The sequence below is a fragment of the Papio anubis genome, chromosome 5 (genome assembly GCF_008728515.1).
Source record: "Papio anubis isolate 15944 chromosome 5, Panubis1.0, whole genome shotgun sequence".
NCBI lineage: Eukaryota > Metazoa > Chordata > Mammalia > Primates > Cercopithecidae > Papio > Papio anubis.
The window spans coordinates 49,073,470-49,088,863 of record NC_044980.1 but is presented as its reverse complement, the minus strand read 5'-3'; the positions used below and the strand labels follow the sequence as shown (position 1 = coordinate 49,088,863).

Sequence of the window (15,394 nt, the reverse complement as noted above, 5' to 3'; positions counted from 1 at the left end):
TGGCTAAAATGTTGCCTATAGCCAAGCAAATATAGATGAAGACTTTAAAATCTGAGAATGAGAAAGAAAACCATGTATTGTTTCTTTTCTTAAAGAACTGATACCCGGCCGGGCGCGGTGGCTCAAGCCTGTAATCTCAGCACTTTGGGAGGCCGAGACGGGCGGATCACGAGGTCAGGAGATCGAGACCATCTTGGCTAACACGGTGAAACCCTGTCTCTACTAAAAAATACAAAAAACTAGCCGGGCGAGGTGGCGGGCGCCTGTAGTCCCAACTACTCGGGAGGCTGAGGCAGGAGAATGGCGTGAACCCGGGAGGCGGAGCTTGCAGTGAGCTGAGATCCGGCCACTGCACTCCAGCCTGGGTGGCAGAGCGAGACTCCGTCTCAAAAAAAAAAAAAAAAAAGAACTGATACCCATAGAATCTTAATAAAATAAGGTAGACATACTATCCTTGATAATGCTGACCATACAATGAAACTTTTAAAAAACTGACTTTGTAAAGTAAAACTCATATAATGGTTCAAATTCAGAGAACACAAATTGGGGCCTGAAGTCTGCAGTGCCCAGTTCTTTAATTACCTGAGGCATGTGCACAGATACTGGTACTGGTCTCTACCAAAAAAGAAAAGCAACAGTAGATATGTTTGCAAGCTGCCAACACTTTTGACACATGACAACAAGCATATCTGTACCAAAGAAAAGAGTGAACTCGGGAAAGTACCTTTAATGAAAGGTAAAACCTTATTCTCTTTTTATCTAAATAGAAGCTGCTAAAATAAATCTAAACGGAAGTCCCACTAGATGGGGCCAGGAAGAGAGTAAAGTGGCCCTGCTCTTTAGAAGAGAAGCCAAGGCAAGGCGAGCCACACGCGCGGAGCCAGGGCACTTATGGGACCCTATCTGAGAGCACTGTGGTTCATGCTGGAGTTAGCAGAATATTTGCAAAGAATGCATTTCTCGTTTTCAGGTAATTTTCCAGTTTTTATCTGAAATTGTAAACGCCATTGTCCCAACTGCCACGTATGCCATGGTGGTACTGACTGGTGAACAGCACAAGCACTCTTCGTTATCCTGAGTACCACTTCACATCCCTTCACGATCACGAGGCTGTGGAGATAATTCCTAACTCAGCTGTTTTAAACGTAAGGACACTCCTCACTCCTGTGGTTTTCCTGCTGCCTTGCACTGGCAGGGCCCAGGTGTCCAGTGGCTGTGAGTCTTTACTCTGACCACATTTGGACATCCTTGCATGAAATCATAAATAACCAACTAAACACAAAACAAAGCATCTAAAAATGTATCAAGTTTTAAAATATACGTGAAATACAAATCATAAAACGTGAAAATTTACAGATTATCCACACTAACATCTATTAGTATTTAGTTAAAAATGTCTTGCTGCAGACAATAGGTGGTTCTGGTGAAAATCACAAATGTCAACATAACTAAACACAATAAAAGGCCTGGAAAATAGGATTTTCTAAGACTCCCTTCAGCCCCATTCCTTGTCTTTCCTTTTAGTCCTGCTCCTCTTCTCAGTCTGCCTACCTCTTCTATCACTGGCTTCACTACTTTCTACCACCCAAACTTAAAACCTCTAAAGTAACACTAGATTCCTCAGGAGAGCCAGCGCCTCACCAGGTCCTGCCATGATACCTAGCAGGTGTCTCGAGTTCACCTGTTCCTTTCCAAAACCAACTCTTCCCCTGGAGTACTCTAAAAGCCTCCTCATCTCTGCCCGACCAACAGGAGTAACTTCCAAAAGCCCTGCCTCAGGGAGCCAGGGTGCACCAGCAAAGGATGCCTCCGGAAACTCTCAGTTTAAATTTCTGTGGTTTGGCTGGGCGCGGTGACTCATACCTGTAATTCCAGGACTTTGGGAGGCTGAGGCAGGTAGATCACCTGAGGTCAGGAGTTCGAGACCAGCATGGCCAACATGGTGAAACCTTGTCTCTACTAAAAATACAAAAAATTAGCCGGGCGTGGTGGCAGGCACCTGTAATCGCAGCCACTCAGGAGGCTGAGGCAGGTGAATCGCTTGAACCCAGGAAGTGGAGGTTACGGTGAGCCGAGATTGCGCCACTGCACCCCAGCCTGGGTAACAAGAGCAAAAGTGTCTGTCTCAAAAAAAAAAAAAAAATCTGTGGTTCAGCTCCTGTCTGCAAAATGGGTATAAGAAGAGCATTTATCTCAAAAGCTCCCATGAAGCTTAAATAGATATAATAAATATAAAACACAAAGCACCATGCTTGGCACACAGGAAGTCTTCAAAACATGATAGCTATTTTGATTATGATTAAATGTCACTCTTCAGTTTGAAACCTTTAGTGGCTGCTGACTGCCTGTAGAATAAGTCAATTTTCTAACAAGCATGTTACGTATTGTAGCATAAGAAGTACCAGTCTCAACTTAAGGCAAATAATGTGCTCAAATCCTAGCTCTCCTCATTAGCTCCGTGAGCCTAGAAATCACTTAACTTCCCTGAGCCTCAGTTTTCACAGCCACCAAATGAGATGACACCTCTTTGGGGGAGTTAAAAACTGCACTGAGTTAAATAGTGTACCCCTAAAATCTACATGGAACCTTTGACTGTGACCTTTTTTGGAAATAGGGTCTCTGAATATGTAATTAGTTAAGGTAAGGTCATTCTGGATTAGGGTGGGCCCTGAATCTAGGACAACGGGTGTCCTTAAGAGAAGACAGGGACAGAGACACAGGGAGAATGCCACGTGAGGATGGAGGCACAGACTGAGGTGATCCAGCTGCAGAGCAAGGAAAACCAAGGGCTGCTGGCAACCACCAGAAGCTGGAGAGGCAAGGGAGGGGTCTCCCCTAGAGCCTCTAAAGGGAGCACGGCACTGCCACAATGTCCTTTCAGACTTCTCGTCTCTAGAACTCTAAGAGAATCCATTTCTGTTGTTGTAAATCACCCAGTTTGTAGGAATTTGTTACAGCAGCCACAGGAAACTAATACAATAGCTGATAATTAATGCTGAAAAATATTTTTCAGCATTATCAGCTATTGTATTAATAACATAGTTACTCCATGTTACACACAAGGAAACAGAGGTTAAGAAGTGTGTGGCACAAGGTTACACAGTGAAGCTGGCAGGAATTCAAACCCATCTGGTTTTATTCCATGCCAACAACCACACGGCTGTCATACCCATTCCTGCATGGAATTAAGACAAGGTATCGCTTCTGAATTTTCTAGTGGGAAAAAAAAAAAAAGGACATATATAAAATGTTTGGAATACTGCTTATCACATAGTAAGTGCTCAATAAAGAGTAGCCACTCCCACTGCCCTAACCTGCTTGTCCTCCAAGTCAAGGGTCAGCAAACATTTTCTTTAAGGGCCAGACAGTAAGCATTTTAGGTTTTGCAGGTCAAGAGGGAAAATTGAGGTTATTATGTGGGGACTTATAGAACCTTTAAACACAGAATCATTTAAAAATACAAAAACCATTTTTAGCTCAAGCACTGTAACAAACAGGTGCCTGGGTGAATCTGGCCCGTGGGCTGTAGTCTGCAGACCCCGCTCCAGGCCATCTCCAGGCATCTCTACTGGTGACCCAGAGCCTCTAATCTGCAGGCCATTTTGTACTTCTTCCCGTCCCTTACCCCACGCTGCAGGCAAGCAGCCCCTTCTGTGTCCTGCTCCCACCCCCATGGACACTCCCCCCGTTAGGATGTTATCACATCTGGTCTGAATTACTGTGAGAGCTCTCCATTTCACTTAACCCCCAACCACGTTCTACACCTGCCACCAGGACCTGTCCATCTTAAGTGCAGGCCTGACCATGTCAGCATCCCATATGATCTTCCATGTTTCCTTTATCACCTCCAACAGCAGCTGTAAACCCAGCAGTACATCAAAAGCATGTGAGGAGCTTTTCAAAGAACACCAATGTCTAGGCAGCACAGACATTCTGATTCAGATCCAGGGTAGGGCCCCATTTTCTGCTGTATCCCCTCAGCAGCTGGTTCTGAGAGGCAGTCAAGATTGATCCCATATGGTTCGGCCCAGAATGCCCTTCCTCCACTCTGCCGGCTTGGCAAACTTCCACTTGTTTTCAAGACTCTTCTTAGACTGAGACTGGCAGAAGCCACCCCTGAACCTTCCCATCCACTCTCCATAACTACTCCTCCTTCTGTACTATTTCACATCATGGTGCATGTCCACGACTGTGTGTCGCACAGTACAGTGACAGCTCCTCACTTCAGTTCCCTTCACTGACCTGAGCACTGGGTACTTTGCTTATCAATTACTGTATGCTTATCAAACCTATGCTAAAGCATTTCAAGATCAGGAGTGCGCTCTCCCCCATGCTCCTCCAAAAGTCACACTGTGACCATGTTTCAAAGGGAGAATCCAAATGCTGCCCACTCAAGCCTCTGACATAAACTGACAATTCCTCTCTATCCCCTGGACTCCCATGCACCGTCTTATTCGCAGCACTAAGTTAAATCTACCTTCTATCTCAGTCCTCTGTGCACACATTCTACTTCCCTCATGGAACTGAGAGAGCCTTCCATGAGGGCAAGTACCTCCACACATGAGCTCAGTGCTCCATGTGCATCCAAGTCAAGCAACAAGGTGAATGTATCCTCTGGATCTTGTGCTCTGAATTAAGCAAATGAGACCCCAGTAAAAATACTATAACTAAAACTTACTAATGAGGAAAATGTGTGTGTGTATATGTGTGTGTGTGCATGCGTAAGTTTAAACACCAATAATCAATATAAAGTGAAATCATGAGGTATACAATATTAATTCTCTGGCACTTTAAGCATTTTCAAACTTCCTCTCCCCTCCCCAGTGAATTACGGAAAGTCATTTCATAAACACATAACTCTAAGACTTTTAAATCACTCACATTGTTAATGACTTCATCCATAAAATACATCCAGATTCTATCTTTATTTCCTGTACACTTTTAGACTGTTATCCATCATCATATAAATGGAAAAACAAAAACATCTTATAAATCTATTTCAAGATCAACCAAGTAGCTACTGAGTGCTTACTTCATTAATTCAACAAGCATTCATTAAGTACTTGCTATGCATGTATAAAACAGTATTTAACAGCTACACAACACAGGAACATAAAAAACCCACACACTAATAACTGAGCACCGCATAAGACAATTATTCACAAAAGGACTACAATCCAAGGGGGATACTCCAAGGAAGGAGACTAGACCTGAAGCTTGAAAGTGCTTGTGTTGGGGTGGGGAGACATGCAACAGAATGCATGAGCCTGATCTACCTAAAAGGAGAAAACTCAGGTCCTGATTGCTGCTCCCCACTGCTGTTCTGACAATTCTTATTGTAGGCCAGGCCAAAATTGCGGAGTCACCCTTGATGACTCCTCTTTCTCTCGCATGTCACATCCTTCACAATCCCATCCCTCAGGAAAACCTGTTGATTCTACCTCCAAAATATATCCGGAGGGGGATCCCCTCCCCTACCACCTCTGTTGTCTCCACTTTGGTTCAGGCCACCAGCATTTCTTACCCGGATTACTTGAGAATTTCCTACTAGCTCCCTGCTTCCATCCACCTTTGACTGCCCCACGCCATTCTATTCTCATTGCTCTGGACTAAGTCTGTTAATATGTCCAGTTGGATGTCATACCTTGGCTCAAAACCCTCTAATTGCATCCATCTGACTTGGGCTTTCATCCCAAGTCCTAACAGTGACCTGTAAAGCCTTGCAAATCTCACTTTCCATGACCTCATCTCCTAGGATCCTCTTAACTCCAACCACCTGGCCTTGCTGTTCCTCAACCTGCTTGGCACATGCCCACTCCAGGGCCTCACTTTAGCTAAACCCTCTGCCTGACAAGCTCTCCCCTGAGATACCTGCTTGGATGACTCCCCCGACTCCAGAGTGATTCAGGTCTCTGCTTAAATCTCACCTTCTCAATGAGACCTACTTTGAGCACTCTTTCTAGTACTTCATCCCGCCTCCCATGCCCTCTTTCCCTGCTCTACTTTTTTCTCCTAGCACATACCAAACTCCAACATACATTAAAACTTACTTCCTGTGTTTGTTTTTTATTGAGTGTCTCCACCCTGCTAGACTGCAAGCTCCACAAGGGTGGGGATCTTTGTTTTGGCCACTGATGCAACACTAGCATCTTGAATAGTGCCTAGACAATGAAGGGTACACACCTATTTGTTGAATAAAATCTAGTTTATCTTTTAGAGCGTTCTATGAATAAATCTAATGATTTTAGCTCCCCTTCCTTCACTGTCCCCTTACCTGCTAAATAACAATTTATTTAGCAGAAGAGGAAAGTCAAATTACAGTGAGAGATAAGTCATAAGAAAAGGTACAGAAATGACATATGAACTAAAACTCGTTCAAATTAAAGTTTAATCAAGCTATAAGATCAATATCAGAGGCTGGGCTCAGTGGCTCATGCCTGTAATCCCAGCACTTTGGAAGGCCAAGGTGGGTGGGTAGATTGCTTGAGGCAGGAGTTTAAGACCAGCCTGGCCAACAAGGTGAAACCCCATCTCTACTAAAAAAATATAAAAGTTAGCCAAGCTTGGTGGCACATGCCTGTAATCCCAGCTACTCAGGAGGCTGAGGCAGGAGAATCTTTTGAACTCGGGAGGCGGAGGTTGCAGTGAGCCGAGATCGCAACACTGCACTCCAGCCTGGGCAACAGAGCAAGCCTCCATCTTAAAAAAACTATCATAATTTATCTCTTCGGTGGTCCTATTAATTTGGGTCAGAGAGAAGTCGCTCCAGCTGTCTACCACACTGCAGCTTCAAAATACCTGGGAACCCTCACCAGGCAGCAGCAGGCCAGGTATTAATCACTTTTACATTCCAAGTTCCTAGTGAGGTAAGCCTGCAATGCATGTTTGCTGATCTGAACTAAACGTACATAAATGTTCTTTCACACCAATTGGTAAGGGCTTTTCATGCTCCCAGATAACAGTCACATAAACAGACAGAACACTATTAAAACCAGCCTGAAACAATGTCTAAAAGTTTCCTGGATACTTAAGACTAATCTTATTTTCTTAAAAAGTCAACTAACAAAATGGTACCTAGGAAATGATGAACCTCACTTTTACAGATGAGGAAACTAAAGCTCAGAAAGTTAAGTGATTTGCACCAGAATACAAGTGATTTGGGTTAGGGGGAGCCAGCAGGAGACAGTTAACATACACTCTTCAATGTGAACAACAACAAACCAGTTACTCCAAATAACATCGACATTTATCCCAGTTACTATTACTTCCGGTGTGCAATACAGGGCAAACTGATTAAAGTAAATATTTAATTGCTAGACTGAAGACTCCTTGAGCTTTTGTACTTTTGCCTGCAATTCGGGTGACAATAGTTTGCCAGGAGGGATGATAAGATTACTGAAATTGTCCTTCAAAGGAGAGTGCTCTTAATTTTTCTTTTTTTTTTTTTTCCTTTTTAAGATACAAGGTCTCACTGTGTTGCTCTGGCTGGATTTGAACTCCTGGGCTCAAGTGACCCTCCTTCCTCAGCCTCTCAAGTAGCTGGGATTATAGGCATGTGCCACCATGCCTAGCTGCCATTGCCTTTTAAATTCACCTATTTTTCAAAAATAAACATTTAGTGACTAGCTACTATGAACCATAACATTTAATTATTATGCTGACCTTGTGAGGAAGTTCCCCCACTTGGCCAAAGATAACTGAGCATTACGCAGGTTAAAATAACTTGTCCAAAACTCCTCCACGCTCACACACTGGCTCTCCAGAGCCCATGCTGGTCCCGACAGGCCAGCTCCCACAGCAATGAGGCTCTGCACCCACGGCGTTTTGGCTTGGCTGTGCCCTTCACTGGCACAGCTCTCTCAGCAGACCCAGCCTAGTCTCATCCCCTTGGTGCAACTTCTGGGGCAGACTGGCCCATCCACCAGGCTCTCAGAAACCTGGCACAAGGAACTGCCGAGGCTGACTGACCTGTCTTTATAGCTAGTCAAAGAACTCACTAAAGACCAGAGGCCTACCCAGCCCTCCTGCAGACACCGGCAGAGCGGCCAGATTCTAGTTGGCGTTGTATAAATGTGGGATATGATACACGTCTGCCTTCCGGATATAATCTCGTCAAACAGAGCTCAGCATTACTCTGCCACTTTATAATCCTTTAGTTAATGATATGGAGCTTCAAAATTATACGGCAAATTAAATCTAACTTGATATTTAAACTTTGATTTAAAAATACATGAGGCAATACAATAATAGTTTTTTATTCAGCCCGAAGAGAAGGAACATGTTAAATAGTTTAAGGGAAGGGTTTGTAAGTGAATCACAGAACTTCTCACTTGTTTGGGTTCTGGCATCATGCTTGGAAGTCCTAAGATGGCCAGACAGGACAACATTTCTGAACAAGGAAACCCCCTAGGCTCCCTGAGTTACTGGGAGGAGGGTGGGAGTGCAGGTCCTCTGCCTCCCTTCAGTCCCACTGTGATCAGTGTGACTCTGAAGGCTATGTGGCTCAAAAAAGAAGTCTGAGAAACCCCTGACAGGGTGGTGTGAGCAGTGCCCACACCCAGTTTCATGCCCAAGACTGTCCTTGGGCAGTCACATTTATATTTTAACCAAGGAACTGAGTCATGTATTTCAAAAGCACTAAAGGTTACCTTATTTTCCCTAAGAAAACACAAACTGGGGCAAAGGGTAAGCCCCAGACCTGTTCTCTTTTTAGAGACATGAAGTCTTTTTAGAGAACATCTGGGGGTAAATGCAGCAGAGAGGAGAAATGGGTTCAACTAAAGATGGCGTGAAAACAAAAAGAATGAACAGCCTCAATTTCTAGCCCAGAGGTTTCAAAAATAAGGATGAATTTGCAATTTGCCCTGACTTCTTAGAGCTTTTTTCTGTATTCCTGGCACCACCTTTTCAGGGCTATTTTTAGCTACAGGAGAATGGGGAGCAGACAGGGAAGGTCTCAGTGTGGCCCAGCCTTACCTTGTGTGCTCTGCTGGGACTTCAGCTTTCTTTAATTAATGTCTGAAGGACATGAGGCCAACTCTACTAGTAGTAAAAGGAAGCACAATGGTGAAATTCTACCCAGCAAGACTGATAGGCCCACTACTGGTATACCATTCCTGAGGTCCTGGGGCTATTTTTTATTGAAAAAAGGCTCCATCTGGGACACTTAAGAGAGCAATGAAGTAGATTCTGTATATTTAAGAGTACAGAAAACAGGACTTCCTATTTACTTATCTAGTCCTGCCTCCCTGCTTTACACAGCCCAAACCAACAAATCAATTTAACACTATTATACACCTTTTCTCTAGAATAAAGACATTTCACTTAAAGGAACTCCCTCTAGCCATCTTTATTTAGTCCAAATTCCTAAACAAGGATGAAACCAGTATTTCTCATCATCTTTTACAGTCTTTCCTTTTTGCAATAACCCCAAGAGGTAAACCTAAAGCTTTTAAACCTCAACTTGCTGCCCCTAGATTTAGCTTTATTAAATATTAGAGATCAATCACATCTTTGGAAACAAAACTGAATATGCCAAGAAAGTAATAATAAAATATATTCCTCAGTACTACCCCAAACTCACCAACATCAACACCATAAAGATATACTGCAGACAGGCATGATAAAGAGGGAGAAAATAAAATGCTATCACTTAAGAAAAAAAAATCAAGACCACAAGGGTTACATTTCGGTGACAAACATGTGCACACTGCCTAGTCGGGGATCGATGAGCTGCCTATGAACAAAGAACTTAAAGGACTCCTGTTAGGTCAAAGCAAAACACAAATAAAATTTCAGTAGATTCTGAATTCCCATCTAATGTACTACAGACTACAGCAAACTACCATCTTTCTTCGCTCAACTCCATTAACCTAAATAGTTCTGTTTATCTAAGACTCCATTCATTGATGGGAAAAAATCAAAATTCCAGAATTCTCTTTTGGCTGAGGGAACTGTATCGCTTTCTTCACTTTTGCAGAAAGTGAGTACACTAAAATCATTATTAAAGAATGGGTTCAGTATTTAGTACAGTCAGGAAAATGTCAGCCCACCACATTTAAGAGTATTCGAGTTTTCCACCCTCATTTTGTAGCTGGGTTCTCACCAGGATGGCCTCAGACATCCGTCCCGAAACCAGTGTGTTTTCTGAATGGGACACAAAGGCACACTGCAAAAGATGCTCACATTACTGAAATGTCACTCAGGCAGAGTGCCTGGGAAGTTCAGCAAAGAAGAGTCTAGCAGGACTTGCTTCCCCTTCCCAGTTTTTATTAATTAAGCCTACATGGGAAGGAGGAGGTGCCATGAGATGACCAGGCAAAAATCAAGCTATCAGGAAAGTACATTAAAAGATAATAATTTGCTGGAGAAGCTTACGATGGGGTTGATAGTTAAACTGCAGCCAGCAGTTTAACACAGCATTGCCCAATAGAACTTTCAGCACTGATGGAAAAGTTCTATCATCTCTGTTGACCAATATTCAGTTCCTTAGTCACATTAGCCATATTTCAAGTGTGTAACAGTTGGAGTGGGGGAGGTGATGGAATTGAGGTGCTCTTTACAATCACAAGTCCTGAATACGCTCAAAAAGCTTTTATCCTGGCTTATGATATTTGTCTCATCTATACTCCTAAAAATGGCCTACACTAGCACCCTTGATAAACACTGGCTATAAGCAAATGCTTTTAGCCTTATGTGCTGCACACTGTCACTTTAAATGGTAGTACTTTCTAAAGATGTGTCATCTAGGGACACAGGCTCACTGTACATTACACACCAAGATTACAGCAGAAACAAACTATACTGAATATCAACTGCTGTTCTTTTCAAAGTTCCTAGAGATTATCTTTAGTGCTCTTGAATCTGTTTAAGCCACATAAAATGATACTGGTTTTAATGAAGGAAGTTTTTCAAATCCCAAGTGACAGGAGACAAATCCAGTTCTATAATTAAAAAAAGATAAACTAGGCTGGGCATGGTGGTTCACGCTTGTAATCCCAGCACTTTGGGAGGCTGAGCTGGGAGGATTGCTTGAGCCCAAGAGTTAGAGACAAGCCTGGGCAACATAGCAAGACACTTGTCTCTACAAAATAAATAAATAAATAAGTAAATAAACTACATATTTTTTGTTTTTTTTGTTTTGGACACAGGGTCTTGCTCTGTTACCCAAGCTGGAGGACAATGGTTCAATTATGGCTCACTGCAACCCCAAATAAACTCCTATCCTCAAGCACTCCTCCAGTCTCAGCCTCCCTAGTAGCTAGGACTATAGGTATGAGCCACCATGCCACGCTAACTTCCTTATTTTTTGTAGACATGGGAATCTCCCTATGTTGCCCAGGCTGGTCTCAAACTCCTGGCGTTAAAGCAATCCTCCTGCCTCGACCTCCCAAAATGCTGGGATTACAGGCGTGATCCTGGCCATAACCAGATGGTTTAATAGACTAAGTAGACCATTGCTATAAACTCAAAATAGATATTAGAACACACACCATACTTTTTCTAATACATAATTTCAAAAGCAGGCCACTTGACAAAGGCTTGAGTGCATGGTGTGATTGACAGTGAATGAACTGATGCCAACCTAAAGTAGACAGACACCGGCGGCCCAGCACACATGTCCAAGTGTCTGTACTTGCTTCCATCCTTTCAACTATTTACCGGTAATTTGCACAAACTCACAGAAATGTGTAAAAGGGCAGCCAGCATAGGTCCAGAATGATGTAACACAATGGAATTTAAATGCTAAGTCCCTCCATTAAGGCTCACAAAGGGAGTTCCACCAACACCAGTCAAAAAAGTCAAAGATTCATAATAATTTATATTTTTTAAAAAAGGCATAGGGAATGTAAATACAGGTTTAATATAGGCCAACAGCAATGTGATTGCACAAAAACCGAATTCAATATTAGACTGCATTTACAAATTGCAAATTGCCAAGAAAGTTACCGCTCTCTACTAAAATTAGTACTGATGTCCAGGGTACTCCCTTTCAGCAGCGGCAACAAGACTGAAAGCGTTTGATCATTCTCCCAGCAGGCCCCTTTCCCCATAAGAGTCAGAAGACCAGTCACACATTTGGAAGGGGAAGGAGAGAAGCAGAGAGGAAGGAAGCGAGACTGCTGTCTCCAAATGTCTGAAGGCGGTCCCAGGGAACAGAAAGACAATCAAGGGAGGCAAACTTCAGTTCAATGCAAGAAAAGACATGCCAGAGATTAGGATTGCTCATAAACGGACTGGCCCACAAGAAAGGCAGTGAGCATTTCATCAGTAAAGGCCAGACCTGCTCAGGAAACAGGGACAGTAGGCTTCCCTGCTGCCTAGCCGCCCCTACACTGGACTTTCACAGGCAAGACTGCCTCACTAACTCCCACACCTCCCCATTCTCTCAATCAAGGCATTATATCAGAATGCACATTAGTGAGAAATGTTAAGACAAGGACTACTGCTATATATATATTTTTTAATTTGCAAATTCCAGTGCTTTAGCAAAGGTCAGAGACACTAACAACTATTAATAACTCATGAACTCTGACAGTTGGACAGCTAACTTACAGGGATACCAGTAACGCCGCTCTCAGATCCAATCCTCAGATTATATTCACTCTACGTCGTTTCCCTATACAATTTCCCTAAACAACGTTCTCAATTTCAGTACATTAATGATTCCAAACTCAAAATGAGTACGCTTTTCCTAAAATTAGGGTTTTTACTTCACTTCACAAAGTAAATTAGGGTTTTTACTTTACTTCGCGAAGGTTGCAGGCAAGAATTCTTTGCAGGAAGTTCTTAAGCTCAGAGAATTGATCTTAATTCCTCTACCGAAGCAGAGATTGAGAGGTGTGGAAGGGTGAAAGCAGATTTCTCTTTGTTTACAGACATCCGTTCTTCTCCACTATTTCCTCACTTTTTGAAACCGATCACTAAGTGACAGTGCAGTGTTCAAAGAGATGCCCAACATGGTTTGGGTCCCCTTCTAATTCTACCCTCGTCTGAAGATTACAGATCTGAGCAGCTCATTACTCAACTATTCAAACTCTAAAACTATAGCACTCTTATCAAAGGTACTCTTTGAACCTTCGAGAAAGAGTACTCACTCCCTACTGGGAGATACTCGAGGAGGAAGCTGCCTGTCGAGCAATCCACCTTACACTCGGGAAAAGAGCCAGGCGTCCACGTCTCTGCTCGCTTCCCCACCGGTAGAATATGAGTCTACCAGTACTACTACCCACAGTAGTACTGCTGTCGAAGTCACCCCTTTCAGCCTGCACAATACACTCCATATCACCTGATCTAAGGGCCAGGCTTTACCTTTCTGAACGTGGATGATGTCCGGGAAGTTGGCCAGATGCCCCTGATACAGTGCTAATAGGTCCATGACGGGATCCAGGTCCTGCCTGGGCTGCTCCGCGAAGAGCTCGCCAATGGCGTCATAGGCATCTCCGGTGAAGGCGATGGCCTGGTTCAGGCCCACCGAGAAGGCCTGCTGGTCCAGCTCAAAGGCCTGGCTGAGGCCGCGGAAGGACTGGCCCACCTTCTGATACTCCTTTTTGAAGCCAGTCACCTGCTTGCGCGCGAACTCGTTGGCCGTGTGGTTGAGCTGCAGCGCGCTGTCGTCCATCTTCTTGGTGAAGCACTTGAAGCCGTCGATCTTGCTCTCCACCTCCTGCAGGTCAAGGGCAGCGGCGGGGGGTGTGCTGAGGGTCAGGAAGAAGTTGGCACCCACCATCTCGTCCTTCTCGGCCTTCCTCTTGCCCTGCTTCCAGGCTTTCTCGTCGGTGCTGCTGGGGCACGTCAGGAAGTGCTGGAAGACGTCGCACTGCGCCAGCACCGGGTGGCTGGCCATGTGGTTCATCCACCAGATCAGGCCCTTCCTTCGCTTAGAGATGAAGTCCTCCTCGAAGCGGCCGGTGGCCTGCTTCTCGGGCAGGTGGGGCACGGAGATGACCGGGAACTTCTCCGCCAGGCGAGCGTACAGCCAGTCGAAGTGCTTGTAGCGCCGATGCACCGGCACCTGCGTGTGCGTGGGCACCAGCTTGTAGGAGATGTAGCTCTTCATGCCCTTGAACTTGGTCTGCTTGGTGGGGTCGTCGATGGTGCACTGGAACGGGTAGGGGTTCTCCTGCCACTCGGGGCCGTAGGGCCCCAGCACCACGCACAGCTTGTCCCCGTCCTTCACGAAGCCTGACGCCTCCCCCAGCACGAAGGCCTCCCCGCCGGACTTGACGAAGGTGGAGAAGCGGTTGAGGTTGCGGCTCACTGTGGCCGAGCTCTTGGCCCCCGACGGGTGGTGCTGCGGAGGCGCCGAGCCGCTGCGGGAGCCCAGGGACAGGTCGGAGCGCGTGGACAGGCGGTAGCGGCCGGCTGCGCCCACACCCGCCGAGGACGAGCCGTCGAGGTCCGGGTATGCTCCGCTGCCCAGAGCGCCCGGCTCGTCAGCCACCGTGGAGCTGTCGTCCCACTCGTCGTCCCAGTCATCATCGCTGCCCTGGCTGGCCTGGTAGCCGCCGTAGAGCTGCTGAGGCGACGGCTGCAGGGCGCCCCCACCGTACGGGAAGCCCGCGCCTGGCGGCTGGAAGGTGCTCGGAGGCGGCGCCTGCTGTGGCTGCAGCAGCGGCTGGAAGGTGTCGGGCGGCGGCTTGAAGGAGGCGGGCGGCGCGGCGGGCAGGGGCTCGAAGCCTCCGGGGGGCACATTGGCGTAGCGTGCCGGGGCGCTCGGGCCGCCGTCTCCCGCCAGGCTGGGCTCTGGGGCGCGGATCACCTGCACGTAGGAGGCTGGGAAGAGGCCGCGGTCGCCGCGGCTGTTGACCCCTTCGAGCCAGCCCTCGATGTCCTGCTCGCTGCACAGGCTCAGCACCTCGTGCTCCCGCAGCGAGATCTCGCCCGGGTTCTCAGACCTGAAGTCGTACAGCGCCCGGGCGCGCAACGCCATGGTCCCGCCGCCCAGACTAGCGGTCCCGACTCCCGGCGTCCCGAGCCGAGGCCCACCTAAGGAGCCCGCGGTGCAGCTCGACCCTGGCGCGCGGACTGGAGCCCCCAAAGCGGCGAACCCACGCTGCCCGGACCCGCCGGTCGCGCCCTCCGCTCGCGGTGCCTCCACTTCGCAGTGCCGACTGCCTCGCTGCGCCGCCGCAGCCGCCACCGGTCGGGGGCGGGGCCGGCGGCCTCCCACGTCTCCAGCTGCGCTAATCCACGGCCGAGAGCCCATTGCCAGGCGAGAGCAAGCGATGGCCGAGCCGCCGAGCCCACCGCCCGCCTCGGCTTTGCGGCGGCCACTGCCCCCTCGTGGCCGGTGCTGCGAAGCCGGGCGCCGTAGTGAGTGCGGCTGAAGGAGGTTTCTATTCCGAAATGAATTATCTGAGATTTTTTTAGTCTTTTAAGTTAAACATTCTCT

At 46.4% G+C, this 15,394-nt stretch overlaps 1 protein-coding gene across 2 annotated transcripts in view; it reads right to left on the bottom strand.

Annotated features, from left to right (window-relative positions):
* SNX18 (sorting nexin 18) overlaps positions 1–15,189 on the bottom strand; it is an 83,694-nt gene extending 68,505 nt beyond the window's left edge. For both annotated transcript variants that reach the window (XM_017959541.3, XM_003899667.4), the window contains exon 1: positions 13,312–15,189. In XM_017959541.3, coding sequence (XP_017815030.1) covers positions 13,312–14,932 — 1,621 coding nt within the window. In that variant the 5' untranslated portion in view covers positions 14,933–15,189. The remainder of the gene's footprint in view (positions 1–13,311) is intronic.
* Between the last annotated feature and the right edge of the window lie 205 nt (positions 15,190–15,394).